The 24,938-nt window shown below is 47.2% G+C and overlaps 1 protein-coding gene across 1 annotated transcript; it reads right to left on the reverse strand.

The window, feature by feature from the left end:
- Nucleotides 1-668: 668 nt before the first annotated feature.
- Nucleotides 669-23,674, reverse strand: lrrtm4l1 (leucine rich repeat transmembrane neuronal 4 like 1). The gene is made up of 3 exons (XM_084694252.1): nt 23,671-23,674; nt 15,335-16,980; nt 669-734 (listed from the first exon to the last, which is right to left on the reverse strand). Exons 1-3 carry the CDS (start codon nt 23,672-23,674, stop codon nt 669-671), a joined length of 1,716 nt encoding a protein of 571 aa, XP_084550378.1.
- Nucleotides 23,675-24,938: the final 1,264 nt, after the last annotated feature.

The following is a 24,938-nucleotide window of genomic DNA, read 5'->3' on the forward strand; positions in this document are numbered from 1 at the left end:
GAAGCTTCCAGAAAAAAAGGTATAAAAATTGTTGTCCCCCCCCACCCCTACCAGCAAGTACAGGGTGATGGCATAAGGAAATGAAAGTCAGAGTTTTTTAAATTACACAAAGTTGTAAACAACGTTTACCAGGCAAGTCATTTCTACCTGTTGGAGGAGAGATTATCATGTTTACCACCCTGGTTCACTGGTCCTCAGCGGGTTGTGGGTTTATGACTGTGATTCTGTCTGTGATTCTGTCTGTAATTCTGTTTGTGATTCTGTCTGTTCCTTCTAGCACTAGCTCATCCCGCCCACCGCTTCTCTCAGGTGACTGACAGCCGTCCCCATGACAGCCGTCCCCATGACACCGAGCCCCATCACCATGGCAGCCGGCAGAAAGGAAGCGAGGAAGTCCGTTCCCAGCCCGAGTCTCAGAGGTGTCGAACGAGGGCCGCTTTTGGCGCCGCCGTTAGCAGCCAAGTCTAAAAGCATCACACGGAGAGAGAGAACGAAAAAGACAAAGAAAACACACGACGACGACGAGAGCGAAGGAGAGTTTGTGGGAGTCTCTCGAGCGCCCCTCTCCGATGGTCTCCGGACCTGTGGAGGGGTACGAGTCCAGTCTCATGTCCACTGGGGGATCGGGAGGAGAGAGGCTGCGGAGGGGATCCTGCTGGGCTGGTGCTCTAGTGGATGGTTGGGATGTCTCCGGGCCAGGCTCCAGGCAGGGGACGGGGGCATATGTATTCATTCTGAAGGAGGGGGGGGAAAATGAAGATGGGTGAGTTAGGACAATGTGACAGCTGGCCCACGCGGCACAAGCAGTGGTGATTACGACGTCGACTGTAATTACGGTGCCTGGTAATCTGATCATGCTACAATGGGGCCGCGACAATGCAAGCAAAGCAAATTAGGGTGGGCAATTAAGCAGACAATGAAAACCCTGGGCCTGGATGGTTCTGAAGTTTGAAAAGCTTCTTTAACGTCGGTGCAAACGGAAGCAAAACTCCTGTAAATTGAAATACTGATTTTCTGTCCGTGTTCATTTGGGAAAAGAAGAAAAAATTAATAATGTTGTGAATCAAATCAGTAAATCCCATTGTGTTCAACTGACCTTGCCTACACTTTAATGTTAACTAAATCAAAAGTCCTTCCAGGATAATAATGGCTTTGTGTCTTGTTGTCAATGATTGTTATCTCTGTTATCTCAGTTGCCATGCAGTTCAAGTAAGAAAGAATTGAAAATTAGAGCAAGCACAGACCTGTGCTATCCTGTTTCTCACGACCGTGGTAATTATATGACAAATCAGAGAAGGCAGGTATTTTTTTCTGAGAGAATATTAATAAATTAGACAATTTTCCTTAACCACGGTGCCGCTTTTTACATTACCGTGTGACTTGGGGGTTGAACGCTCCTCTAAAGTGTTGCTGAATAAAGCTGTAGTCAGGTTTATAATGAAGTAGGCAAACTTTAACTGGCACCAGTTGTGAATTAATCTCAACACGTTAAGTAGTAACGGACGGAGACTACATCACGGATGAAGGGGTGCCTCTTTGAAACGTTCCTTGCAAAATCCCTAGTCTGCAATTTAACCTTAAAAAATGTGAGGCTTGGCTCTAGGTAAATCCACATTTCTTAATAACGTTGAGCAAATCACCAAGATGATTAGGATTTTGTGAGTCTAAGCAATTTCTGCAGCTCCCTGATATCTGGATGGAATTATGAAGATAGAGCGCGCCGCTGGCACAGAAAATTCTGGAAGGTAGCGCGAGGTCTGAGCTCACCTATGACGCAAGGCTCTGTCTAGGAAGCCCAAAGCTAAACTCTGATTCAACCATATTATCAAACAGGGTGACGGATAACTGCAGCTAACACAACGGAGGTTATCTTTCGGATTCAGTCGTACACGAGTCGATACAAAATACCTATGAACTAGTTCACCCTGTGGCGAAGAGCGTGCCCTTTTTAGCGGCTATCGTCTGCACGGCTAGTGCCTTCGAAATCGGTTATTGGTAGCCTCGACTCTCTAAAGTAACATGATTTGGTTGTTTGAGGAAGTGTTCAAATCTAAGGTCTGTTATCGTTTGAACTTCACAGCGTTAAGAGCCGTTTGTCAAACTCAAGCTGTTGGAGTGGACTGCAAGCCAAACATTTGTAGAATTAACATTTTCCGGAGTGCATAGAACTGACTGTACTGCTTTTCCAGTAAGGAGCAAGGTGTCCACCCTTAAATGAGTTTGGCGCTGTCTTCAACCGCGGCGGCGTGTTTTTTAATTAGGCCGTCAGTGTATGGGCTAATTAGTTGGTTATAAACATGATGTCATTAGTTAGCTCTCTGTCAGGGGATTGGAAGCTAGCAAAGACATGTCAGCATCTCTTTCTCTCTCTCTGGGAGCAGAGCCTCCCTCCGTCTCTCTACTTCTCTTTCTCTATGTCCCTCTCTCTCCGTCCCTCTCTCCGCCTTCTCTATCCCCCCTCTCATCCTTCTCTCTCTCCCTCTCTCCCCTCCTCTCTCTCCCAGCCTCCCTCTCTCCCCTCCTCTCTCTCTGTCCCAGCCTCTCTCTCTCCCCTCCTCTCTCTCTGTCCCAGCCTCTCCCCCTCTCCCCTCCTCTCTCTCTGTCCCAGCCTCTCCCTCTCTCCTCTCCCTCTCTCCCCTCCTTTCTCTCTGTCCCAGCCTCTCCCACCCACCCAGGGCTCCAGTTATCCTCTCCCATCTCCACGCCCAGCATTTGGGTCTCTCCAGCAGAGAGTTCTGTCTGCTCGTATTGCGTTAACACAGGAGAACAGAAGAGACAAAAGAGCAAAAGCAACAAAGAGGAAACGATTTGAATATGAGCTAAATGCTGCTTCGTTAACCTCGAACGGTCGAAGACGACTGCGTGCCGGGAGACGGACGGACACACTGCCCACGCTCAGACCAGGAGAGCCATGTGACTTCTCTGACAATGTTTGGCGGGAAACGGGGTGGGGGGTGAGAGTGTGGAGCTAATGGGATCATGACGAAGGCTTGGCGCAGTGTGGCTAATCTGCCCTGAGGAAAGGAGCGGTCGCAGGGAGGCGGCTGGGTAGGCCCCGGTCTGAAGGCTGGGTAGGCCCCGCTCTGAAGGCTTGGAACAAAGAGTGGCTCATGTTTTGGGGTGGCATTTCCTAACCCCGGTCCCCAGGGGCCCCCTGCCCTTCATGTTCCAGATCAGTGGTTCTCAAACCTGTCCTCAAGTACCACCTGTCCTGCATGTTTTAGATGTTTCCCTGCTCCAGCACACCTGTTTCAAATGAATGGTCGTTAGCAGGTTTCTGCATAACTAGATAACGACCCATTCTTTGGAATCAGGTGTGTTGGAACAAGGAAACATCTAGAACATGCAGGGCAGGGAGGCCCGAGGACCAGGATTGGGAACCCTGATCTACAAAATGGGTTGGGAACCACTGTGGAATGCCTAGAGAACAGTGTTGTGTTGGTGACAGGTGACATCTAACCCTTTGATGTGGCTGGCTTTGTGGCTGGCTCGCAGTCACTCATTCTGATTCACATTCTGACCAGCCCACTCGTCCTTGCTCACTCATTCTGTTGGTGGCGATAACGAATCTCTTTGTGTGTGTTCATACCACACACACTATGGATCTTCAAACCAAATATTTTGAGACCTCGATAAATGAGACCTTTCATCTGCTGCGATCTACCATGCATGCCTGAGAAAGATTTAAAACAAATGGATGTTTCTAACCCCTTGGAACTGTAAATCACTGTCCCTCGACAAAGATGTGATACGCACAGAAAAACCTGTTGCTTTTCTGATGCAAATCAGCGACTAACACTTCAAACTGTTATTATTTCAGTTTAATGAGTGTTTCACATTCTTTCATAAATCATGAGACAATATTCTGACAGAATAACTTAGACCAGTGGTTCCCAACCCTGGTCCTTGGGACCCCCTGTCCTGCATGTTTTAGATGTTTCCCTGCTCCAACACACCTGATTCAAATGAATGGGCCTGATAACGACTCATTAATTTGAATCAGGTGTGTTTGAGGAGGGAAACATCTAAAACATGCAGGACAGGGGGTCCCCGAGGACCAGGATTGAGAACCACTGGAATAGCAAACCTCTGTCTTCAAGGGCGTGTTATATTCTCTGAGGGCTCAGGCTGCTTATCCATGCTGCTGCGTAACCATCTAAATATGAGAGGGATTCAAATGAATGTTTGTTACCAGGCTTCTGGTGAGCTAGATAACGACCAACTCATTTGAATCAGGTGTGTTGGAGCAGGGAAACATTCTAAAACATGCAGGACAGGGTGTCCCTGAGGGCCAGGGTTGAACACCTCTGTTCTAAAACATGCAGGACAGGGGGTCCCTGAGGGCCAGGGTTGAACACCTCTGTTCTAAAACATGCAGGACAGGGGGACCCTGAGGGCCAGGGTTGAACACCTCTGTTCTAAAACATGCAGGACAGGGGGTCCCTGAGGGCCAGGGTTGAACACCTCTGTTCTAAAACATGCAGGACAGGGGGTCCCTGAGGGCCAGGGTTGAACACCTCTGTTCTAAAACATGCAGGACAGGGGGACCCTGAGGGCCAGGGTTGAACACCTCTGTTCTAAAACATGCAGGACAGGGGGTCCCTGAGGGCCAGGGTTGAACACCTCTGTTCTAAAACATGCAGGACAGGGGGACCCTGAGGGCCAGGGTTGAACACCTCTGTTCTAAAACATGCAGGACAGGGGGTCCCTGAGGGCCAGGGTTGAACACCTCTGTTCTAAAACATGCAGGACAGGGGGACCCTGAGGGCCAGGGTTGAACACCTCTGTTCTAAAACATGCAGGACAGGGGGTCCCTGAGGGCCAGGGTTGAACACCTCTGTTCTAAAACATGCAGGACAGGGGGACCCTGAGGGCCAGGGTTGAACACCTCTGTTCTAAAACATGCAGGACAGGGGGACCCTGAGGGCCAGGGTTGAACACCTCTGTCTTAGTTGTTTGTGTTTTGTATTATCACTTCACACTGTTGCTTCATTCATTTCATCTCTTATAATCAGCGGTTAAATGTGTAATATTGTGTGACCTTCTCTTGATTGAGCCCATTTCGGCTTTGCAAACAATCATCATTTCAGTGATACTCGCTCTAGATTAGCCCTTGTGTGTGCAATTAAATATATGTGGTATTAACCCAGACAGTACTGTAATTGGCCTTTTGTTGCCTTGTTGCTGTTTTCTGATAATTAGTTAATTTAATTAGTAATTATCAACACAGGGCACAGACCGAAAAATTATGTTTCCTGATCCTTCATTAATCTGAAGATGCATTGTGATTAGGCATGTCCCATGTTTGACTTGCAACTGGACAACTAAATAAAACACGTTTTATTAAAATTATTCTTTAAAACCAAATTCCCCTCAAACTACAAGTGTTCCTGGACTATTACTAGGCTTTATAAAACATATTTATCAGCCTGAATATGTATTTTATGAATACAATGTCTTTATTTCTACTTCTCGGTTCGACGCCTGCATTTAAGCAGTTCTGATAAGAAAAACAGATTAATGGTACAGCTGAAAGCATGAATGCATGAATACATTAGTCTTGACAGCAAGAGTAATATTTTGCCTCCAAACGGCCTTATGACTCAGACTGAAAGTTAAACTTTATACTGCCATTTCTCAAAGATACTAACCCTATACATGTAGCTACATATAAACTGTGGTTTTAACTACAGTTTATGGACACAATTGGCCTCACATAAAAGCAAGGAGGGCCCGCCTATACATATGTATCGTGGCTGAATGTCAGCATATCATTTATATTAGCTTTTCTATTTTTTGGGGCCCCTGTCAGTCAGGGTCCCTTGGAATTGTCCTAACTTCCCCCCCCCATACGACACCCCTGTTGAATGTATAGCTTCGCCTGGAAAAATATGGTGTGCAAATCAATCACAGAGTTAGAAATACAATCCATGCTCCAGGAGAAGGTATGTCCTTTACACCTGCATGTTTCCAGAATGGAAATGTGATTCAATGAGTCTGTGGCTGAGAAGCCAACCGAGCGATGAGATGTGTGTTTGAGTGCGGAGTGTGTGTGAGGGTGGATGTGTGTGTGTGTTTGAGTGTGGATCGTCTGAGTGTGTGTGCGTGCGCCACGATTTGTGATAATGATTTACGTCAGTGATGGATTACCACATTACGAGCGGCAGGTTAGTTTCAGAACACTCTCTCCCTCTCTATCTCTATTTCATACATAGGTAGGTAAGCATGGATGCATGTAAACTCAAACCAACCACACACACACTCTCACACACACTCTCACACACACATACACACAGCAGTATGGTGTTTAGGGTTTTCCTTAAAGTTCAATTTCTTTCTGTCCTTATAAGTTTAAATGTATCTTTTTATTCCTTGTTTACCAAACAAATGACATCTTCTATGTGCAGCACTTTTTACTAACCACAGAGGACTTCACATACTGCACGCCCACTGAAACGCCTTCAAAGTCCCTCAAACCATAGTCTGCAGTTTTCGCACAAAGCTAAAAGATTTTCTTGAATCTTTCAAAGTCTTTTTACATTTACATTTAGCAGATGCTCTTGTCCAGTGCGACGTACAGTAAGTACAGGGACATTCTCCTCAAGGCAAGTAGGGTGAAGTGCCTTGCCCAAGGACACAACGTCATTTGGCACAGCCGGAATTTGAACCAACAACCTTCTGATTAATAGCCCGACTCCCTAACTGCTCAGCCATCTGACCCCTTGTCGGTTAGTTTTACCTGATTTAACTACTTACTGTGAATTATATTGTTGCTTGCTTTCCTCATGGGAAACTAGCACTTTCTAGGATCATGTTGTTTAATTGTAATTTGTTTAACCACATGCTCTTCTGGTTCCACCTATTGGCACCTATTTGCTTTTCACAATGTATGCTTCATGTTTTGGCTGCCCGCAATGTTTTTGGGGTGCAGTTGTTTATGATCATCGACCTGTGCACTTCTTTGTAAAGCTCTTTCTTGTAAGTCGCTTTGGATAAAAGCGTCTACTAAATGAATACATGAAATGATGTTTTATGAGAGGCAGAGAAGTCCCAGCAATCTGTTCTCTGCTCGGGTAGGGATGAGATCGTTGTCAGGACAACGCTGACTGTGGTCATGTTCAAGCAGAAAACAAATGTCTACAGGGCACAATTTAAAATATGTGGTCCCCCCCCCAAAAAAAGTATCTGCAGCCAAATAAAAACACCCTTTAATTATTCATACATTTGCTGAGAACAGGAGCCCAAGCGATGTAAATTAAAATTCATGTGACAAGAAAAAAGTACGAGAAAGAAAGAGTGAAAAAGAAACCTGAACTTAAAAACTATTTAAAAAAATTTGCGCCTGAGTGCAGTTGCTGTGCATCCTCTGCTGTTATTGACTGTAACACCACAAAGAAATCAACTTCTGTTTCCCTGAAATGTTTTCCTCGCCTAAGAAACCCCACAGAAAAACACTTGAGTACAGCCGAAGGTTCCGGGTTTTATATTGTCCTTGGAGGTACAACAGAACACTTGGTTTTGTACTTGACCTCAGGCCAAGAGAAGTGTTCTCTTTGTGGGGTTGCTTTGTGGTTTTGAGGGTCGGTCCGTCCCTTCCCGTTCTCCGGCTCAGGAGAACCTCAGGCTGAGGAGAGCCTCCGGCTGAGGAGGGTCTGTCTTGCATCTCCAGTAGATGCACCCATTTCCCCATGATTAGGCAGAGTTGATTTCATACCATCTCCAGGCTGATTGCACATTATCCTCCTACCTCATCGTGATATAAATAGACCCTGGTGTTCACCCCCCCCCCCCTCTCCTCCACCCCCTCCTCTTCCCCCTCCATCCCTGCTGGATTCCAGCAGGCAATTTCTTCCCTCCTTCCTTAAGCCCATTTAATTGACCTCTCCTTCGTTGAGACACTAGAAATTGGCGAGCGGAAAGAAGCCAAACGAAAGGACTAGAGATTTCTAATAAGATAAATGGCCTAAACGAAACGCCCGGGGGCGAGGTTCCTGGACAATACTGGAGGTTAGCTTTTGTCTGCTTGAAGAGATTGCATGCACACAGTCACCAAGGTGTGTGTGTGTGTGTGTGTTTGTGTGTGTGTCCTGAGGCGACAGCGTGCATCTGCAAATACATGTTTGAATCCCTTCAAGTGCAATGATTGGTGGATTTTCATTTAATGAATTGTGTGTGTGTTTGTCGGTGTGAGAGAGAGAGAACGGGTGGGTGGAATGGTGGATATTCATGAAATGAATTGTGTGTGCGTGCGTGTGATAGAGAGCGAACGAGAAAAAGAGAGGGGGGGTGTGTGGGTGCTATCCGAGGAAGCGGTACAAAGTGTCTCTCTGCGCCCAGGGCCAAGGATAGAGTGAAGCAGGTAGTAGATTACGAAACTCAATTTGGGCCATTGGAGAGGGCGTCTCTTTTGTATAACCTGCCAGTGAGCTTGTTCCTTTGCGCGGCTGCAGCAGAGGTGGTTCAGAATCCTTCCCCACTGCCGCATGTAAAACATGCAGACTTTTGGCTTCGACTATTTGTCTTAGCTGCAGGGGGTGAATACCATGCCAGCTGCTGCTATTAATAAACATCCTGGAGGAGTGCTGGGGGAAACAGGATAATTCCCCAGGCCTGGGTTAGACACTCAGGAAGACGGAAACCAGGAGAAGCAGCACAGGAGAACCCTCTAGCCTGGGGTAGACACTCAAAGATAAAAACCAGGAGAACCCCAGCAGAACCCCCCAGGCTGGCAGGATAGACACTCGGGAACAGAGGAACCATCCATGATATCCTAGTCAGAGTGCAGACGGGAACCCCCTTTGAGAATCGGGGCAGCTGCTTCACGGATGAGACACAGTTGAACAGTTCATGCTCTGGATAACAAGACGTAAGGGTAGTCTGGAGGGTCATTTCTCCTGCTTCACTGGGCACATCCAGCTTTGCTTTTCATCCTTCCTCCACTTGCTATGATTTGGTAGGCCGGTGCTTTAGGATGCAAGCGGCAGTCTGAAATACTTCATAACACGAGAGGAAAAAAAATCACTCATCTCTAATTATTTGTACTTACTAATTACCCAAGTGTATCCCCAAGTGTACTAAAAACAATTACATTCGATTCAACAATCATCATGAGGCCAATTTAGGATTCGTTCACAGCGTAAGCATTTACAACAGTTCAATGAAAACGTTTTCGTATGACAGAGCTAAAAAGGTGTCCTTGTCATCTTCTCAGACTAATGGAGAGAGGCACCAGCAGGAAGACAGGAGTCATGGGACCAGTTCATCTTCCACATTCAGCCACAAGTGTACCGTAAAACACCCCAGATCAGCCTCGCCATTAGAGACTCTCTCCGTATCATCGCCTATAGATGATTAATGAGTTAATGTATGGCCGCAAAATCCGATGACGCACATAACTCGCCCTCCTGCCAAACAGAAATCCCTTAAAAGGAAGAGATCTGAGAAAGGCCGAAGAAAAAACATCATTCCGGAAACGTCAGCGTGCGCCGCAAACGCCCCACAGTGCGTTCATGGCACTTTGAGGAGAGAGGCAGACTAGAGAGACAGAGGCAAGAGGCAGAGGAGAGAGGCAGAGGGGAGGAAGAGGCAGAGAGGAGGAGGGAGAGGGGAGGGGAGAGGCAGAGGGAAGAGGCAGAGGGAAAGCAGAGGGGAGAGGTAGAGGGGAGAGGCAGAGGGGAGAGGCAGAGGCAGAGGAGAGAGGCAGAGCCAGAGGAGAGGGGCAGAGGGGAGGGGAGAGGCAGAGCCAGAGGGGAGGGGAGAGGCAGAGGAGGCAGAGAGCCAGTGTAAACGGTTTTTAGAGACAGGCCTTTCAGGCGGAACGGGACTTGATGGGGGTGGGGTGGGAATTATCCAGGGGACAGACGAACCGTGTGACATCCCCACTGTCTTCAAAGCGGGGTGAGGATGAAGGGGGACAGGGAGAGTATCTCGGAGACTCAGAGATGCCCCGAGGCTACAGCAGAGGTAACAGCACCACCAGTTGAGTTGTCCCTCTGGCAGTCAGCCTGCACTGCAAAAAAGCCCTTTCGAATTTGAGCGACACACAATATAGTTATGAGCCTGCTTATGTTTAAAAGAAGTACATTTGGCTGCCAGTGCGGTGAGAAATATTTAAGATAAAATGTATTAAAATAACGTGTCAGTTACTTACATTAAGTCACTAGATAAGACATGTATGCTAGAAACAAGTCCAGCTGGATTTGAAATCTAAAAAACGAGATTATCACACCGAGTTCGATGAACACTTGCAGTGGGTCCTGACATAGCACTGCAGCCAACCCTGAATCAAGCCTTCGTGTGACTCAACGTACATAATGAAACACACTGCGAGCCATGCGACACTCTGAATGCACGCGACGATATGAATAATGTCCTTGAGATGTTAAACAGGAAACAGCTGGACAGGAGATAAACACTGGAGTTGTGTGTGGCGTGCTGGGAAAAGCGAGTAGTGACTGCACTTGGTCTTTAAAAGGCAACATGAAAAAATCGACTTACATCTGAGATCCTTTGACATGGAAACCTGGCATGAAAAACAGACCACGGTTCATTTAAACTGGGACTTTCCGTAACCCCCGAAGCAGTCGGATCATATCCATCACACCAGGGATGTAGGGATAAAAACATCTTTTTTGGGATTCAGTCATCAAAGTCGTAAAATGTACAGCTAAGCGCTACACAGTGAGGATGAGGACTAGCCCTGAATCCTACGGTGAAGCTGCTATGCCCAGGTGTTTGACTCAAGGCAGGCTTTGTCCACCATTGTCTCTTAGTCCTCCTGCTAACTAGCAGTGGGTGGATAAACAGTCTGTGGCATCGCTGTCACAGGTTTGTAGGAACCGGAGGACAAAGCAGACGCAAGGCACACACTCAGTCTTGGTATAAATGCAGAATTATTTTGTAATTGGCAGTTGGGTGGAAGCTTTCAAACTCAAAGGGAATCTATACATAACACGGGCAAGCATCGGCACAGCTGCCGCAATCATTTGCAGCCCTTCACGATAAGCACACTTGCGATAATGCGTCGTACTCATCCTCGGAGATTCATTTGCTCCAATTATGACACACGGAGAAGGTGCTCTCGCGTGCATTCTCGGACATCCAAGACTGTGACTCAGCGCGACAGTTTAAATTAGCCGCTTCTTTCTCTGGGGAAGCAAGGCCAGAGATCTAAATCGTATCCAATTTTATTTGTGTGGCGTTTTTCCAAGTAATGTCACAGAGGATATTCACAAATACCCATAGAGCTGCACCTAAACTAACCTATGGAATACAAGGAATTCCTTGTAGTGTTTAAACACTCCAAAAAAGATTATTGCTTTGTTAGGCTGCGATAGTTAGGTGTTACAGGAAGGGCAGGGCAGGGCAGGGGAATACATGTAGCAAAGGGTCCAGGCAGGATTCGAACCACAAAAAAAACATTTTAGCTACATTGTTGTTTAAAATACCTCAGATGTTATCTTGCAAACCACAAACATAGCCACCTGTCTTCTCTTACTGTACACTGTTGACACAACGCCTATCAACTCTGAGACTCCCTCATTCTGAATCTACCTCATCAAACTCGAACAACATTTCAGTTTTACCAGACGACCAGACGGTCGCCATGAATTTTACTCTTTGGTCTTAATGCCCCTGGCGATAAAGCGGTAGGCAGCAAGCTACAGTCCCCTACGGGGGCCCTGCTAAATGGGACATATTTAATGTATTCCTGTCTTTGATGACCAGGCTGAAACGGCCATGAAGGAAAAAGTGAGATCTTTCATCCTCCTTCGCTCCCAGGGCGCTCTGCACGCACAGGCCCCAGCCTGCGCGACTTCCTGTTGCTAACAGCTTGTGTCATCACACACACACCACTGTAGAAAACGTGCTAGCAGTGGCTCTCTCCTTTCCTTCAGTAAGGTCTTCCGCTGGGAACGGATACCCTGCGTTTCACACAGCCGTAACGAAAGGCAAAACTTGCCGCGCCGACCAACAGTATGGCGCGTTCATCAAGCTAAACCAAGCTGACGCTTGCTCCTCAATTATTAAACGGCGCCTGCGACAAGATTATAAAACCTCCCAGCTCACAACCTTATGAGTTGCAGAGGACGGACAGAATCGAGTCGCTGTGTGTGAGTTGATGAGGTTCAATTAGCATGGTGAGCGCATTACCGCTGGTCATACACTGTAGGCTATAGCATTGCCAAGCTTTTGTGATTTTTAAAGATTTTTTTCTTTCTTTCATTTTGTCCTTGGGGAGCTGGACTTTAGGGCGTGCAGAGTTTTACCGATCGGGGAGATCCATCGAGTTTCCAGCCAGAGCTATCAGGCAGACATTCAAAGTTAAGTTAATCACATCTCAGGTAATAGAAGGTTTTGGTGTCTCCGCGTAATAAGGGTATAGTAGGCTATACGACAGACAGCCAAAGAACCAGTCACGCTATCCCTGTCATAGGACAGCTTAGCCAGTCATAGGATTTTAATGACTCGCCGCTACTTGCCCCATGACGTAGGCCTAGCCTACTTTCAGAAACTCTTGCTAAAGGTGAAGCATACAAAAAATAATTAGATAAGGTTTAGAACAGACTGAATATTTGACATGGGCACCAGAGGTGTTCTAAAATAAAATAAATGTCAAACTCCTTCATAAAAATTAATGATGCTAAAGTTCACTCGCTAGGCCAGCACAAGGTAGACAGAGGCGAAAATCAAAAGCAGCCTGATTAAAAATGTAGCTTGCTGAAGTCAGCTGAAACAACAGTTGTCTGGGTGCTTTAATATTCATATATAACTATGGGCTGTGTGTTACCTTCATTCATTTTTCGTCTCATACTACGCATCATTATCTTAACCTGTAAACACAGAGTTCCTCAATTAATTTCCTCATTATCCAGACCCAATATTTACACGCTTTTGGTTTTCCTTTCCTGTGATCTTTAGTTCCCTCCAGAGCTGGGTTTCATAAACAGATTACTCTCTCTCTCCCCCCCCTTTCCGCCTCCCTCTCTCTCTCCCCCCTTTCCGCCTCCCTCTCTCTCCCCCCCCCTTTCCGCCTCCCTCTCTATCCCCCTCTCTCTCCCCCCCCTTTCCGCCTCCCTCTCTATCCCCCTCTCTCCCCAACTACCTTTCAGAACTCTGATAATCCCCTTTTGATACATCACTCCAGGTGCATAACCATTGATAAAATAGTGCATCTAAGCAAGGAGGCACGTTTTCTGAGATCAAACGAAGTCGATTCTCAGTGTTGGGCAGGCTGATTGTAATTACCCCAGTGCAGGAATAAATACACCCCTCATCCTGGTGGGGAGATCCGCATTAAACCCATATCATAGGCTTTAGAATTACGCATTTGATTTGAGCTCTTCTACAGATTATCATAAAAAATTCATAAACAGATGGGAGGGGGTCTAACCCCTCCCTCCCTGCCTCCTTCTCCCCAGTCTGTTGCCCTCCCTCCTCAGTTCCTTAACCCTTTCTCTCATCCCTCCCTCCACCTCCCTCCCCAGTCCTCTACCTCCTTCTCTCCCCAGTTCTCTACCCCCCTCCCTCCTCCTCCCCTCCCTCCCCAGTCCTCCACCCCCTCCCCTCCCTCCCCACTCCACTCCCTCCCTCCCCAGTCCTCTACCTCCCTCCCTCCCCTCCCCAGTCCTCCACTCCCTCCCTCAACAGTCCCCTCCCTCCCCTCACCAGTCCTCCACCCCCTCCATCCCCAGTCCTCTGCCTCCTTCTCTCCTCCCCTCTCTCCCCTCCTCCCGCTGGGGGGTGTAGAGGTTAGAGAGGACCGCTGGAGCATGGCAGTGGAGACAGGGAAGCACAGGGAGAGGGGAGAAGGCACAGGGAGAGGGGAGAAGGCACAGGGTTAAAAAGGCAGACAGCTACTGTTTACTAGGCAGTAATGAGCAACCAGGCTTGCAGGCTTTGGGCAGGAGGATCTCCATCACTCCTACTTCTACCACTCCCATTAAACGAGAGGTCTGCCAGCAACATTCACTCCATCACGTTGATTCCAAACCAACGCTGATAGATTCGTTGTTAATCCGTGTTGTGATTTTGCCTGAAATCGATTTTATGTTGTAGTTAGCCCCCCTCTCCCCTTCCAGGTGGAACCCTATCTGTAAAAATCTGTTCCTAACTTCCCAGCGATAATGCTTCTTTACCTTGCCTTCACTGTGATACACACATTACACAAAGAAACCCTGGCACCAAGCCTGTCGATCACACATGCCCGTATGTGCAGCCAGGCAGACAGGAACTCGCATTACTCAGACATTTCACACAATTTCTGTACATTCACTGTAGTTAAACTAGTTGGCCCCAGACATACACCATAGTTACACACCATGGCAACAGAGTCAGTGAGGCGGGAAGGAACAGCAGCACCATGGAAAGCACCTCTTTATGATCTGTATGATCAGAAGCACTGAACATTGTTATAGTTTTGTCTTTCTTCATGCATTTTTAGGTACCAGATATATTTTTGGGCCCTTTTCATGAAATCTACAGCCTACACACTGTGTAAGCTACCAGGGTGCTCAAATACCATTTAAAAAATAAAACGCACTTGCTGTGCTTAAATCTTTCTCCGGTTTGCATAACCGTTTCTCGACTGTGTGCTGCTCACTTGGTTGCCACAACACACACAAACTCACGACACAACAGCACACAGCACAGTTCACAACAAGTGTTTCCTAAGTGTGACTATTCTACCATCCGTGTAACAATTAGCGTTCCGCTGCATGCCACTGTGGAGAAAAGACTTAGGTGACTCTTCACTGTGCCTGTGACAGTCTGTGTTTGTGACCAAGTTCTCCTTCGCTACACAAACAAGCTTTTAATGACTGTGTTAGCAATACCCGACACAATGTGGCTGAAAACACGGCACAAATTAGAAAGAAGAAAAAACTGAAATAGAAAAAGCAGTCCGCTCTCGAGACCTTTTAGAAAAAAAAAAACACTTTTGAAAAAACAAGCAGTGCTGTTAGAGGCATGAAAGAAAGAAAGAAAGACAGAAGTGTGTTTGTGTTTTTATCGTTCGGGCTCTGGACACGAGGTAAGCGCCGTCGCCTCCTGGTTCTCAACCCCACATTTTCAGTCCCCGGTTGGTGTCTGTGAATCCAAACCAATCGACCTCTATAAAAACCTCTCAGACCTGGGGAGAGGATGGTCTGTCCTACGAACCAAGAGATGAGGGTGCTTACCCCTGATCCAAGGCCTGTCCTGGGGGCTCCATGCCTGAAGACATGCCTACCAGGGGTGCAAGAAGCATTGGAAAATTTACCTCTCTCCCTGGAGCCTTTGTTTTTTTTTTGAGGGGGTGGGAGTTTGTTAAATCGTCTGATGCGAAGGGTCATACCTCGCATTCCCTGGAGCCTGAGATGGTGCAGGTGCACGCCCCAGAGCCGTTGCCTAGCACCTCCAGAACCTCCGGGTTGGCAGCCGGGTTATAACTCATGTAGTACTCCTGTAGCTGGGAGCTCAAGTTCTGCTCCGGCTCAGGGCTCTTTTTCCGACGCTTGCGCCCAACCATGGAGCGCTGCTGCAGCAGGCGGGCGGCGCCCGGGTAACGCCTCCACGCCACGTACAGGACGGTGAGGACGAGCGACGCGGAGAAGAAGAGCGCCACGCTGCCCACAACCACCTTGTGGAAGGACATGTGCTGCAGTTCAGGGGACGGGGTGAGCGGGGGGCTGTCGATGGAGGGCGGTGCGCGAGGAGGGGCGTCGCGGGGGTCCATCCCTCCTTGGCTGGGGAAGGTGGGGCCTGGGAGAGGCTGGGGTTGGGGCGGCGGCAGGGGCGACAGGGTGGTTGGTGGGGGGAGGGGCGGAGGCGGGTGGGTGGGAGCGAAGGTGGGGTCGGGGGTGGTCTCGGGAATGAGTTCTGGCGTCGGTGAGGGGGTTTCTGTTTGGAAATACTCACTCTCGTCACAGATGGCGCTGTTCCTGGTCGCCTCCATGATTTTCTCGCCCTGCAGGTACTTAGGGCTGCTGCAGATCATGGTGGTGTCTTTGGTGCCTCTGAAGTTCCTCAACCAGGCCACCAGGGGGCAGATGCCAGTCCCACAGTCCCACATGTTCCCCGCCAGGCTGATGGAGGTCAGGGAGATCCAGGCAGACACTGCCTCCTGGGAGACATTGGCCAGCTTGTTGGACTCCAGGTTGAGGACCTGGAGGTTGGGCAGGCAGTGGAACACGGCTGGATCCAGGGTCTGGATCTCATTCCCAGAGAGGTCGAGCTTCTGCAGGGTGTGCCAGGTCCAGGGAAGGCCTTGGTTGACCGCTCGGATGCGGTTCCACTGCAGGTAGAGAGACCGCAGATTGGCCAGGCGCGGAAACAGAAAGAAGTTGATCCTGGAGAACTGGTTGTGCTCGAGGTGCAACTCCATGAGCCTCTGGAGGCCCAGGAAGGTGGTCCGGGTCAGCACCTTGATGCGGTTGTAGCCCAGGTCCAGAAACTCCAAACTCCGGCACTCCAGGAAGGCTCGGATGGGGACGTTGGTGAGCCCGTTGGAGCGCAGGTGGAGGTTCTGCAGCTTGCGGAGCCCGTGGAACTGTCCAGCCTGCAGCACCTCCAGCTTATTGTAGCTGAGATCCAGGCTGCGCAGGTTGGGCACCCCATGGAAGGTGGCGTTGTGGAGCGACGTGATCCGGTTGGAGCTCAGGATCAGCTCCTTCAGCCGGCGGACCCCCTGGAAGGCTCGGCTGTCCAAGGCGGAGATCTGGTTGTGGTCCAGGTAAAGCCACAGCAGTTGGTTGAGGTGGGCAAACTGGTAAGGCAGCAGAGTGTGTAGGTCGTTGTAGCGCAGAGAAAGGCCCTGGCACCCCACCGAGATATTCTCGGGGACGTCCTGGAAGCCGGCCGATTCGCAGTGGACGATCTTCCCCTCGCAGCGGCAGCTGTTGGGGCAGGTGCGCTCGGCAGAGCAGAGCAGGAGCAGAGCCGGCAGGAGGAGGAGGAGGAGGAGGAGGAGGTGCGGCGGCCGTCCGTCAAAAAGAACTGAACCTTCCGAGACAGAGGGGAGAGGAAGGGGGGAGGGAGAGAACAGGAAGACATATTAGAGTGGAACAGCCTGAACATTTACATATTCATGGATGAGATGGAAAACGATGTCTCTCTTTTACAGCACCTGCCTGTGACCCATGTAGTATCCATTATCCTCCACTACAGCAAGCTGTGTCATCTCACCCTCTGTATTTTAAGAATTTAAATGAAAGAAAAACAGTAGTTTTTCTCATTGTCTTGTCATGTGATGTTCTCCTTCAGCCCAGGCATAATAGTTTTCACATAATCTTATCTGTGTCATCTGTGATCTGCGTGCTCAGTTTACAGGGTGCGGTCCATGTCACTAATCCTCATGCAGACGGATCACAGGGGAGGTTTTATTAATCAGGGTAGGAGAAACACCAAGGCTCTGCTCCGCACAAGCCTTCAACAAATCCAAGCTTTGATCGTCCTGTCTAGATGCATCTTGCACAGGAGACAATCAAATCTTATCCTCATTTCAAATATTTCCCACACAGAGAATTTGTATTGCTCTCTAATGGAGATGTTGCCTGTTGTGAGTTAACCCCCCCCCCCCCCCCCCGCCTTTCCCTCCCTCCACACACAAACAATCACACTCGCACACGGTTTGTAACAGGAAACTAGCAGATGCTAGCCCTTCAGGGTCAGAGTCAAAGATAATCGTTCTTGCGAACGATAACTGGGATGGATGGTAGGAAGCAACATTAGCCTTTATTACTATGCTAATCCCAATATATAAATAACCCACCTCTTGAGTGAGCATAGTTTGATAGCCCACAACTTCTTCTAGCAAAGACTTATTTAAAAAAATTGGGAGTCAGATGTCTGAGTGGTTAGGGAATCGGGCAACTAATCAGAAGGTTGCCCGTTTGATTCTCGGCTATGCCAAAAATGATGTTGTGTCCTTGGGCAAGGCACTTCACTCTACTTGCCTCAGCGGAATGTCCCTGTACTTACTGTAAATCGCTCTGGATAAGAGCGTTTGCTAAATGACTAAATGTTTGCTAAATGACGAAATGTAAAAAATCAGTTTCGACATCTGACCGTAGGCATCAACAGTACCATGACTGGAATGAGGCAACCCAACTCAGCGTCACAGTGGGACATTCTTAATCTCACGTGTGACTGAAATTGATTGGATCGAGCTGTTGGGACAGTTTTATTGTGGAATGATTCCCATAACCATTTAGTTTAGGCAAGCTTTAATACGGTATCATCATACTATCCCCACGCTACAGACCGCCTAGCGAGCACAAGACCGCCTCGTGAGCTACTGACACTCAATAACCGGTGTGACTCAGTCTCCTTTGCAACGTTTTGACAACTCGCTTGGAACTCCTGTGTAGGCTTCGGCTTTGAATAAAGAGAAATTCGTTTCAGGGGTTTCCTAGATTAGCTTGTGTTCGTTTTCACTGAAAATAGGGGGCTGTGTAAGATTATTGTTTGCCTCCTGGGTAGGTTAGCCTATCTATTCCTTCATGTCAATCCATGTTTCATAACTTGTTTTGGGACAATCAGAATAGCCCCTGTAGGCCTACTAAGGTAAACAAACAGGCTTTGCCCCCACAAATACTGTTTTGGGAATCTAGGGAATCTCTGTGAAAACATCCATCTTGCGCAATTTTCAAGCTGTCTTCAGTGATAAATCAGAAGTTTTGTGTGAGTGTAGTGTCGAGTTGCGAGGAGTCGCGCAAGCCAAACAGCAGGCCTAACAAAGCCATCACCTTCATTGCGAATGCCACAACGACAGCCAACTAAGCATCCCCGTAAATCTACCGAGTCATCAGTTTAACCTAAATGCTAATCCCATTGGAACAATTAGAAGTTTCCTCTGAAAGACTCTGAGAGAACCCCACTCATCCGCCTCTTAGCAACCAGCGTCCTGTCTTGACACGCATGCTCAGACGTCAAAGGGGAATGTGGTAAAACCGTAGATTTGTCTCCTGCTGGTATTCTCGTGAGCTTGTGGCTCGCTCAGCTTCTGGCTCATTCACGCCCCCACGAGACGACTGAGCTAATTAGCACGCATCCTCTCAACATAGATCTCTGAGAGGACGTGAAGCGATAAAAACCCACTAGAAGTGTCTATATAACGCACCCAGGGGGCTCTTTGAGGAACATGAGGCACGTTGCTTAGTATCTCTGATTGATCACCCGGTCATTACCGGTCATTAAATGTGACGCATCGTTCGTTCGGCCATAAACTGATTTCCCATGTATCAGGGACTTAATGCAGCGTCCATCTAAAGTCTTTACATCACAAGGTGGACTAATGTTCTGTACACCACTAGCCTAAGACAGGATTAATCAACAATGCTCTGAAGATAAATAGTGTATAGACACATCGGAATGCCAAAGCCTCTCTCTGAAGGGATACAAATGGGGTTGGAAATAACAGCGGAAGGGCAAAGCCAGACGTCAATTACTTACTACAGGGACAACTGCACACAGGGCTCATGAGACATACATAGAGCACTGAACATACATCCAAACCTTGGGGAAGGAACACCAATTAACATTTCTATGGAGTTAAATCAGTTGGGGCTGCTTTCATAACGTCTCTTTTTTTTCCATCAGTAATGGGACCTGTATACTTCACCTATGGTGTTTGGGGAATGCAGTCCAGCTCTTGATTCACTTCAATGTCTCTTTCCTTCTTTGTTTTATTTCAAAGGCCCAAGGGCAGGCATAGCTGCTAGTACATGGATACCTCAAGACATTCTCAAAACTGTCAGATTTGAAAGCGCTGGCATCTACAAAAGCAAACATGTGATGGGTCACCTTCGGTGCAGAAATCCTTTGAGCCTGTATTCTTGTTGCTTTGAAATCACCGCACAGGGCATCTTCTGACGCCGGCCAGTTCATTTAAAAGCAAGACATTGGAAATTATTTAAGATTGAGGCTTCCCATTTCATAAGAAAGGTTAGATTCTGGCAGCCATATCCCAGTCAGCTGTCTTCCTCTTTGGCCCAACGACAAGTTGATATTTCATCCGAATGCAAAGCGCTCCACTGGACTGACGCAAAGGCTATTACACAGAGTGGCCGAGTGGGAGGCCAGCTCAGCCAGAGAGAGAGGAGAGAAGGAAGGAGGGAGGGATAGAGGGAGGGAGGAGGAGAGAGAGGGAGGAAAGGAGAGAGAGAGAAAGAGGGGTGCGATGGAGCACTTCTAAGAATTGAAAGTGTAGGGTACCTTGGAACTGGGTAATGTGTGTGTTTGATGTTTGAGGCTCACCAGAGCTGACAAGGTAAAATACATCCCACTTCGGAAAAGTGGAAGACTCGCTTGGATTCCTTCTGAGCTTGTCAGTTCAAGACTTGCTTTCTCACTCCGCAGGACAAAGTTGATTAGGTAAAACAAGGAACCGCGGAAATGTTTACAAGTCGTGTTGTCCTCTGATATTGCTTCATAATAAAGCGTAACGTTCTTTGATGGAACGATTCCTAAACTGAATTATCTTCAAACTGTATCATCTTTAATAAAAAAACATGAATAACACGTTACATTTAATGGAACTGAGGTGGTTCACACAGTGATGGAGAAAACAGTAAGACTGACACAGAAGTTAGACGGCGATATCAAGACCACCGGTAAGTGGCTTTGACCGGAGTATCGGACTAAACTTCACGGAGGGTTCCATAAATGTCAGGAGTTTAAAGGGTTGTTAGTTTCAAAGAGGAGTAATGCAGAGATTCAATGTACAAAGTGTTTTCCTCTAACACTGAGGGTTTTAAAACTATGATACTGCTTAGACAAGCTCTGTCCCAGCACAGTATGTTTAATCTATTGCATTATTGAGTGTGTTCACTCAGATTTAAGACATATAAAATGTAAAAGACTTTTTAGCCAAAGGACTGTGACATATTATCAATGTGAGTCAGCCATCATGCAACAGAGATTAATTGGTCGCACTGAAATTGCAATATTGAAATGAAGTACCTTTTACACACTTAAAACCCATTATTTTACGCCCATTAATTTGAAAATTGGAACAAGCTGTAATTTCAATTCACAGCAGAGGCAAGAGTCAGTATAAATCCACTGATTTATGATAAAAGCTTCTTTTATAGGTATAGCTGAGCCAGTTTAACAGCAGAGGAACCGTAGAAACAGCTCCCTTTAGATTCCACGACTCTGGTTATCATCACAGAGACATACATTTGTCGGCGGGGTAAAAGAAAAACACCCACTAGAATAAGTGGGCATGTACTAAACTTTCAGCTAAATCGGCGGACACACTTTATAACCTCAATTATTTGGCGTTCATTTGCGTGTCTGGACTGAGGGAGACGTGAGATTGGCCTGGCGTAGAAGACCTGCATGTCAGGTCTCCCCCGCCTTCCTGGGATGATCTGAGGAGGAGGGCAGGGATTTGCACAGTACATACATTTATTAAGAAGAAAAAGCGTTGGAAACGCCGAAAAAGAGAAGAAGAAAATTCATTAAATTTGCTCTCGAGCTCTTTCTGTGTGACTCCAATGAGGAAATATCTTACTGTAGCCTGCCCTTGCTACTGTGTCTGAAATATGGCCTCCACGAGGGATAATGCTGATACCAGATAGGGAGGGAGGATGACCAGATTCACGGAAAATAGTGCTTTGTTACACCTACACATTTCAGATTTAACGCAGCACCAAGATCACGGGTGTCAAATGCTGTCTAATGTGTCTGCATGAATATTCCAAATCTACTGAATTAAAGAAAGGTCTGAAATCCACAGTTCTCTGCACACATTGAGTGAAGAACATCCTTTTCCTTCACCCTGCAAACCCCACACAGCACAGAGTGGAGCCGATAGAAGGGAATTCAGGCACGTGGGACAAGTCAACATGAAACTGTGTTAAACATAGTTTTGGCTGCCGAAACGTGTACAGTTACATTGTTCTTTAAACTTCCCGTGAACAAGTTACAGTACAGAGGTTGAACTGTAGTAATGACATCCAGAAAACCAACCTACACGCTATTCACGGTCTCCTGATCGTAGAAATCACACAGCTTGATCTGAATCTCTCTTCACAGTTCACGTGTTAACGAATGTCGCGCGTGACACAGTTGGCAGACTAAAAAGTCAGGTTCCTGCAAATCTGAGAGGATCTGCTCAGCGTCGTCTTACAAGTTCTGGTGCGTTTGGCTGATTACCATGTTCGAGGCGAGGAACAGACTGTAGATTAGTCAGACAACAAGACAGCCCCAGCAGTGGAGCAAAAGAGCCCAGCTGGGTGCTGGACCACGGCTTATACATCCTCATTATCTTGGGTGCTTGGTAACAATTGCAGATCCCTAATAAAACAACATAATTGGTTGTCTCTTCAACATCATTGTATTGCTCTTGTCCCCAAAGAAGCATAATGAACCTGGAAACTGGATCAGCCACTCAACAGCAATTCTGTCAGGATCATTTGAGACAATATGTTTCTCTGGACTCACAGATTGTCGTTCTTTGCCCATTTTACAGGAACCTGTCCGTGTTAAGATCATGCCTGAGCGAACTTTGGCACTAAATCTCATCTGCTGTTTCGTGCCATCGCATCAATTAACAGCTCGTGCTGTGTGACTGTGCCTTTGTGGCTGCACCTTGACATCACATTTTCCCCCTCAGTAACCAACAACTCAGAGTAAATACAGTGTTTTGAGTCCCTGCCCAGGGAAAACACATCACTCAGCGAACAGGTCGCATCAAATGTGAATGCCCTGCTCCCATTCACCACCTCGATAGCTCTGCAGGGGGAGAGAGGCGGTGACATGACCGTTAAAGTACGTGGCAGTAAAAGTGACACAGAGGACAGCTCATTACCGCGTCCTTTACTTGGCCAAGAGTGTCGCCCTAGCAGGGCGTCCTCAGACCCAGACTAGGACTTGTCCCAGGGATACTGCCCCTGGGAGCAGGCAGGAAGACTGGGGTGGACAGAGGTCATGCCACTGGAGACACAACCAGACCCTCCACTCCATCAGAGCAGGTGATGAGCATTACTCTGGGCAACGGGGGTGCTCAGTGGACCGTGGCAAGGATGAATTCAGAAGAAGAATGTCCACTAATTAGCGGCGTCGGTCGGCGCGAGTTCTTCTTCACTGTTTTTGTCAGGAGAACCAGACGGAATGAGGCTTGATTTATCGTGATTGATGGGCCCTAACTAGTCACCATCTTTGAGTCAACGGGGGAATGAGCCACTGAGAGAGGTGGACCACGAACGTTGTTTCATCTTCTCCTGCAGTTACCTTGAAATCTTGCTGACATCTTGTCTGTTCTGCTCAGTATCATAAGCACATAAGCAACAAATATTTGGTTTGTATTATGCCAACCAAAACTTAAACCGTTAATGACTCAACATAAAAATTTGCATATTGACACAGATCATTGCATACCTAAACACAAACCAACGAGTTTTCGGTATGGAAGGTGGAGGAAATTATGTTTAAAAATGCACGCAATAATAAATAATTGTCAGATATTGTTTTTTTTATCCATTTACAGACGTGTCATGATGAGAACCTTTATGATATTGTAGCATACTCCTATCAGCAATATACCTGCAAACGCAGTCTACTGACTGGAAGGGCAACAAAGAGTTTTTCCCATATGTAAAAAGAACATGTGTGCTCCAATTGAAATGGAACCGTGCTCACTAATCTCCGGAGAGAGTCGCTTTTAATTAGGACGTTTTCACTTACCCATGTCGGTGTACCTCGTCCTTCCTCAGTGTTGGGCAGCTTAATCCTCGATTAAAATCACGATGCGCAGCACCGCTCGACAACAGTGCTTTGCACTGTCTGCGGACGATGCGCGCTCGGTGTCACTAGACTAAGGCGACTGGCTCACCTGGCGTCGTCATAATAAAACATTTAGATTTACATCCATGACTTAAAGACACGTTTTCTATATTGGAGGCTCAGCTAGTCTAAATAGCGAGTAACACGTCTTGAAAGAATCACCCAACGCTCAAAACTCATCTTTCCTGGATAGCCTACGTGAGGCAACTATTAAAAACCAAAACCGAATAAATTCAAGATCAAAAGTTAGAAAACAAGTCATTAGACACTGCGACGGACATTATACGTGCCGTTTTTCAAGGATTCACGGCACAAGGTCGCTACTTATCCCTGGCTGGTATTGTGCGTAGCCTGTGTGCAGTTACGAGCGGTGAGACTCTCTCCCTCTGTCTGGTGTGTGCGTGTGTGTGTGTGCGTGTGTGTGTGCGCGTGTTTGGGGAGAGAGGAGAGAATGGGGCCGCAGCAGCCGTGCAGCGTTGCCAGTAATTGCGTGTGGCTCAAACTGGAAGCCACGGTTGTGCAACGGTCAAAGAGAGATGGATATTTAATAACCCCCTTTTCGACTATCTGAAACGGTTTACACATTAGGCCTATTAAATGCCATTACATGTAGAAGTTACAATGGTCCGATAGTCAAATGTAAAAATGGCTATGGTGGAGACGCGACTGATTGTTTTTGAATATGTCTTGACTGCATGCTGTCTGGTAGGATGTAATTTGGCGAATGTACTGGATCCGAAAAATATAGGTTACTCGATCATCACCCCTACTTAATGGGGATTACTGGTCGAAATCAACATGCTGTTTGACAAAGACAAGATGCAAAATTATTCCCAATTATCGTGTTAGTCAAGACAAGCGGACAGCTTGTTTTTCTTTTTTTGATTGGAGTGCATGTCAAAGATGATCCAAACTCTAGTTGAAAAGGTTATCAGAAGCGGAGGTCAGGAACCGGAATTTATGGCAGACATGACCTTAATTGGATATAAGCTACAGTATATCAAACCCCATGTTGTTAGGATTTCATAAGCTATAACCCTTAAAGGATACATCATATTCATGAGCAGGGAGCTGAAAGGGAAAGTAGTCATTTTCAATCTTTTCAGATTTTACAGTTCGAGGACATATTCGTGTCATACACGAGCAGTCGAAATGGTCACGAGATTACG

Source organism: Hypomesus nipponensis, chromosome 27 (assembly GCF_054491055.1).
Source record: "Hypomesus nipponensis isolate SF chromosome 27, ASM5449105v1, whole genome shotgun sequence".
Classification (NCBI taxonomy): domain Eukaryota; kingdom Metazoa; phylum Chordata; class Actinopteri; order Osmeriformes; family Osmeridae; genus Hypomesus; species Hypomesus nipponensis.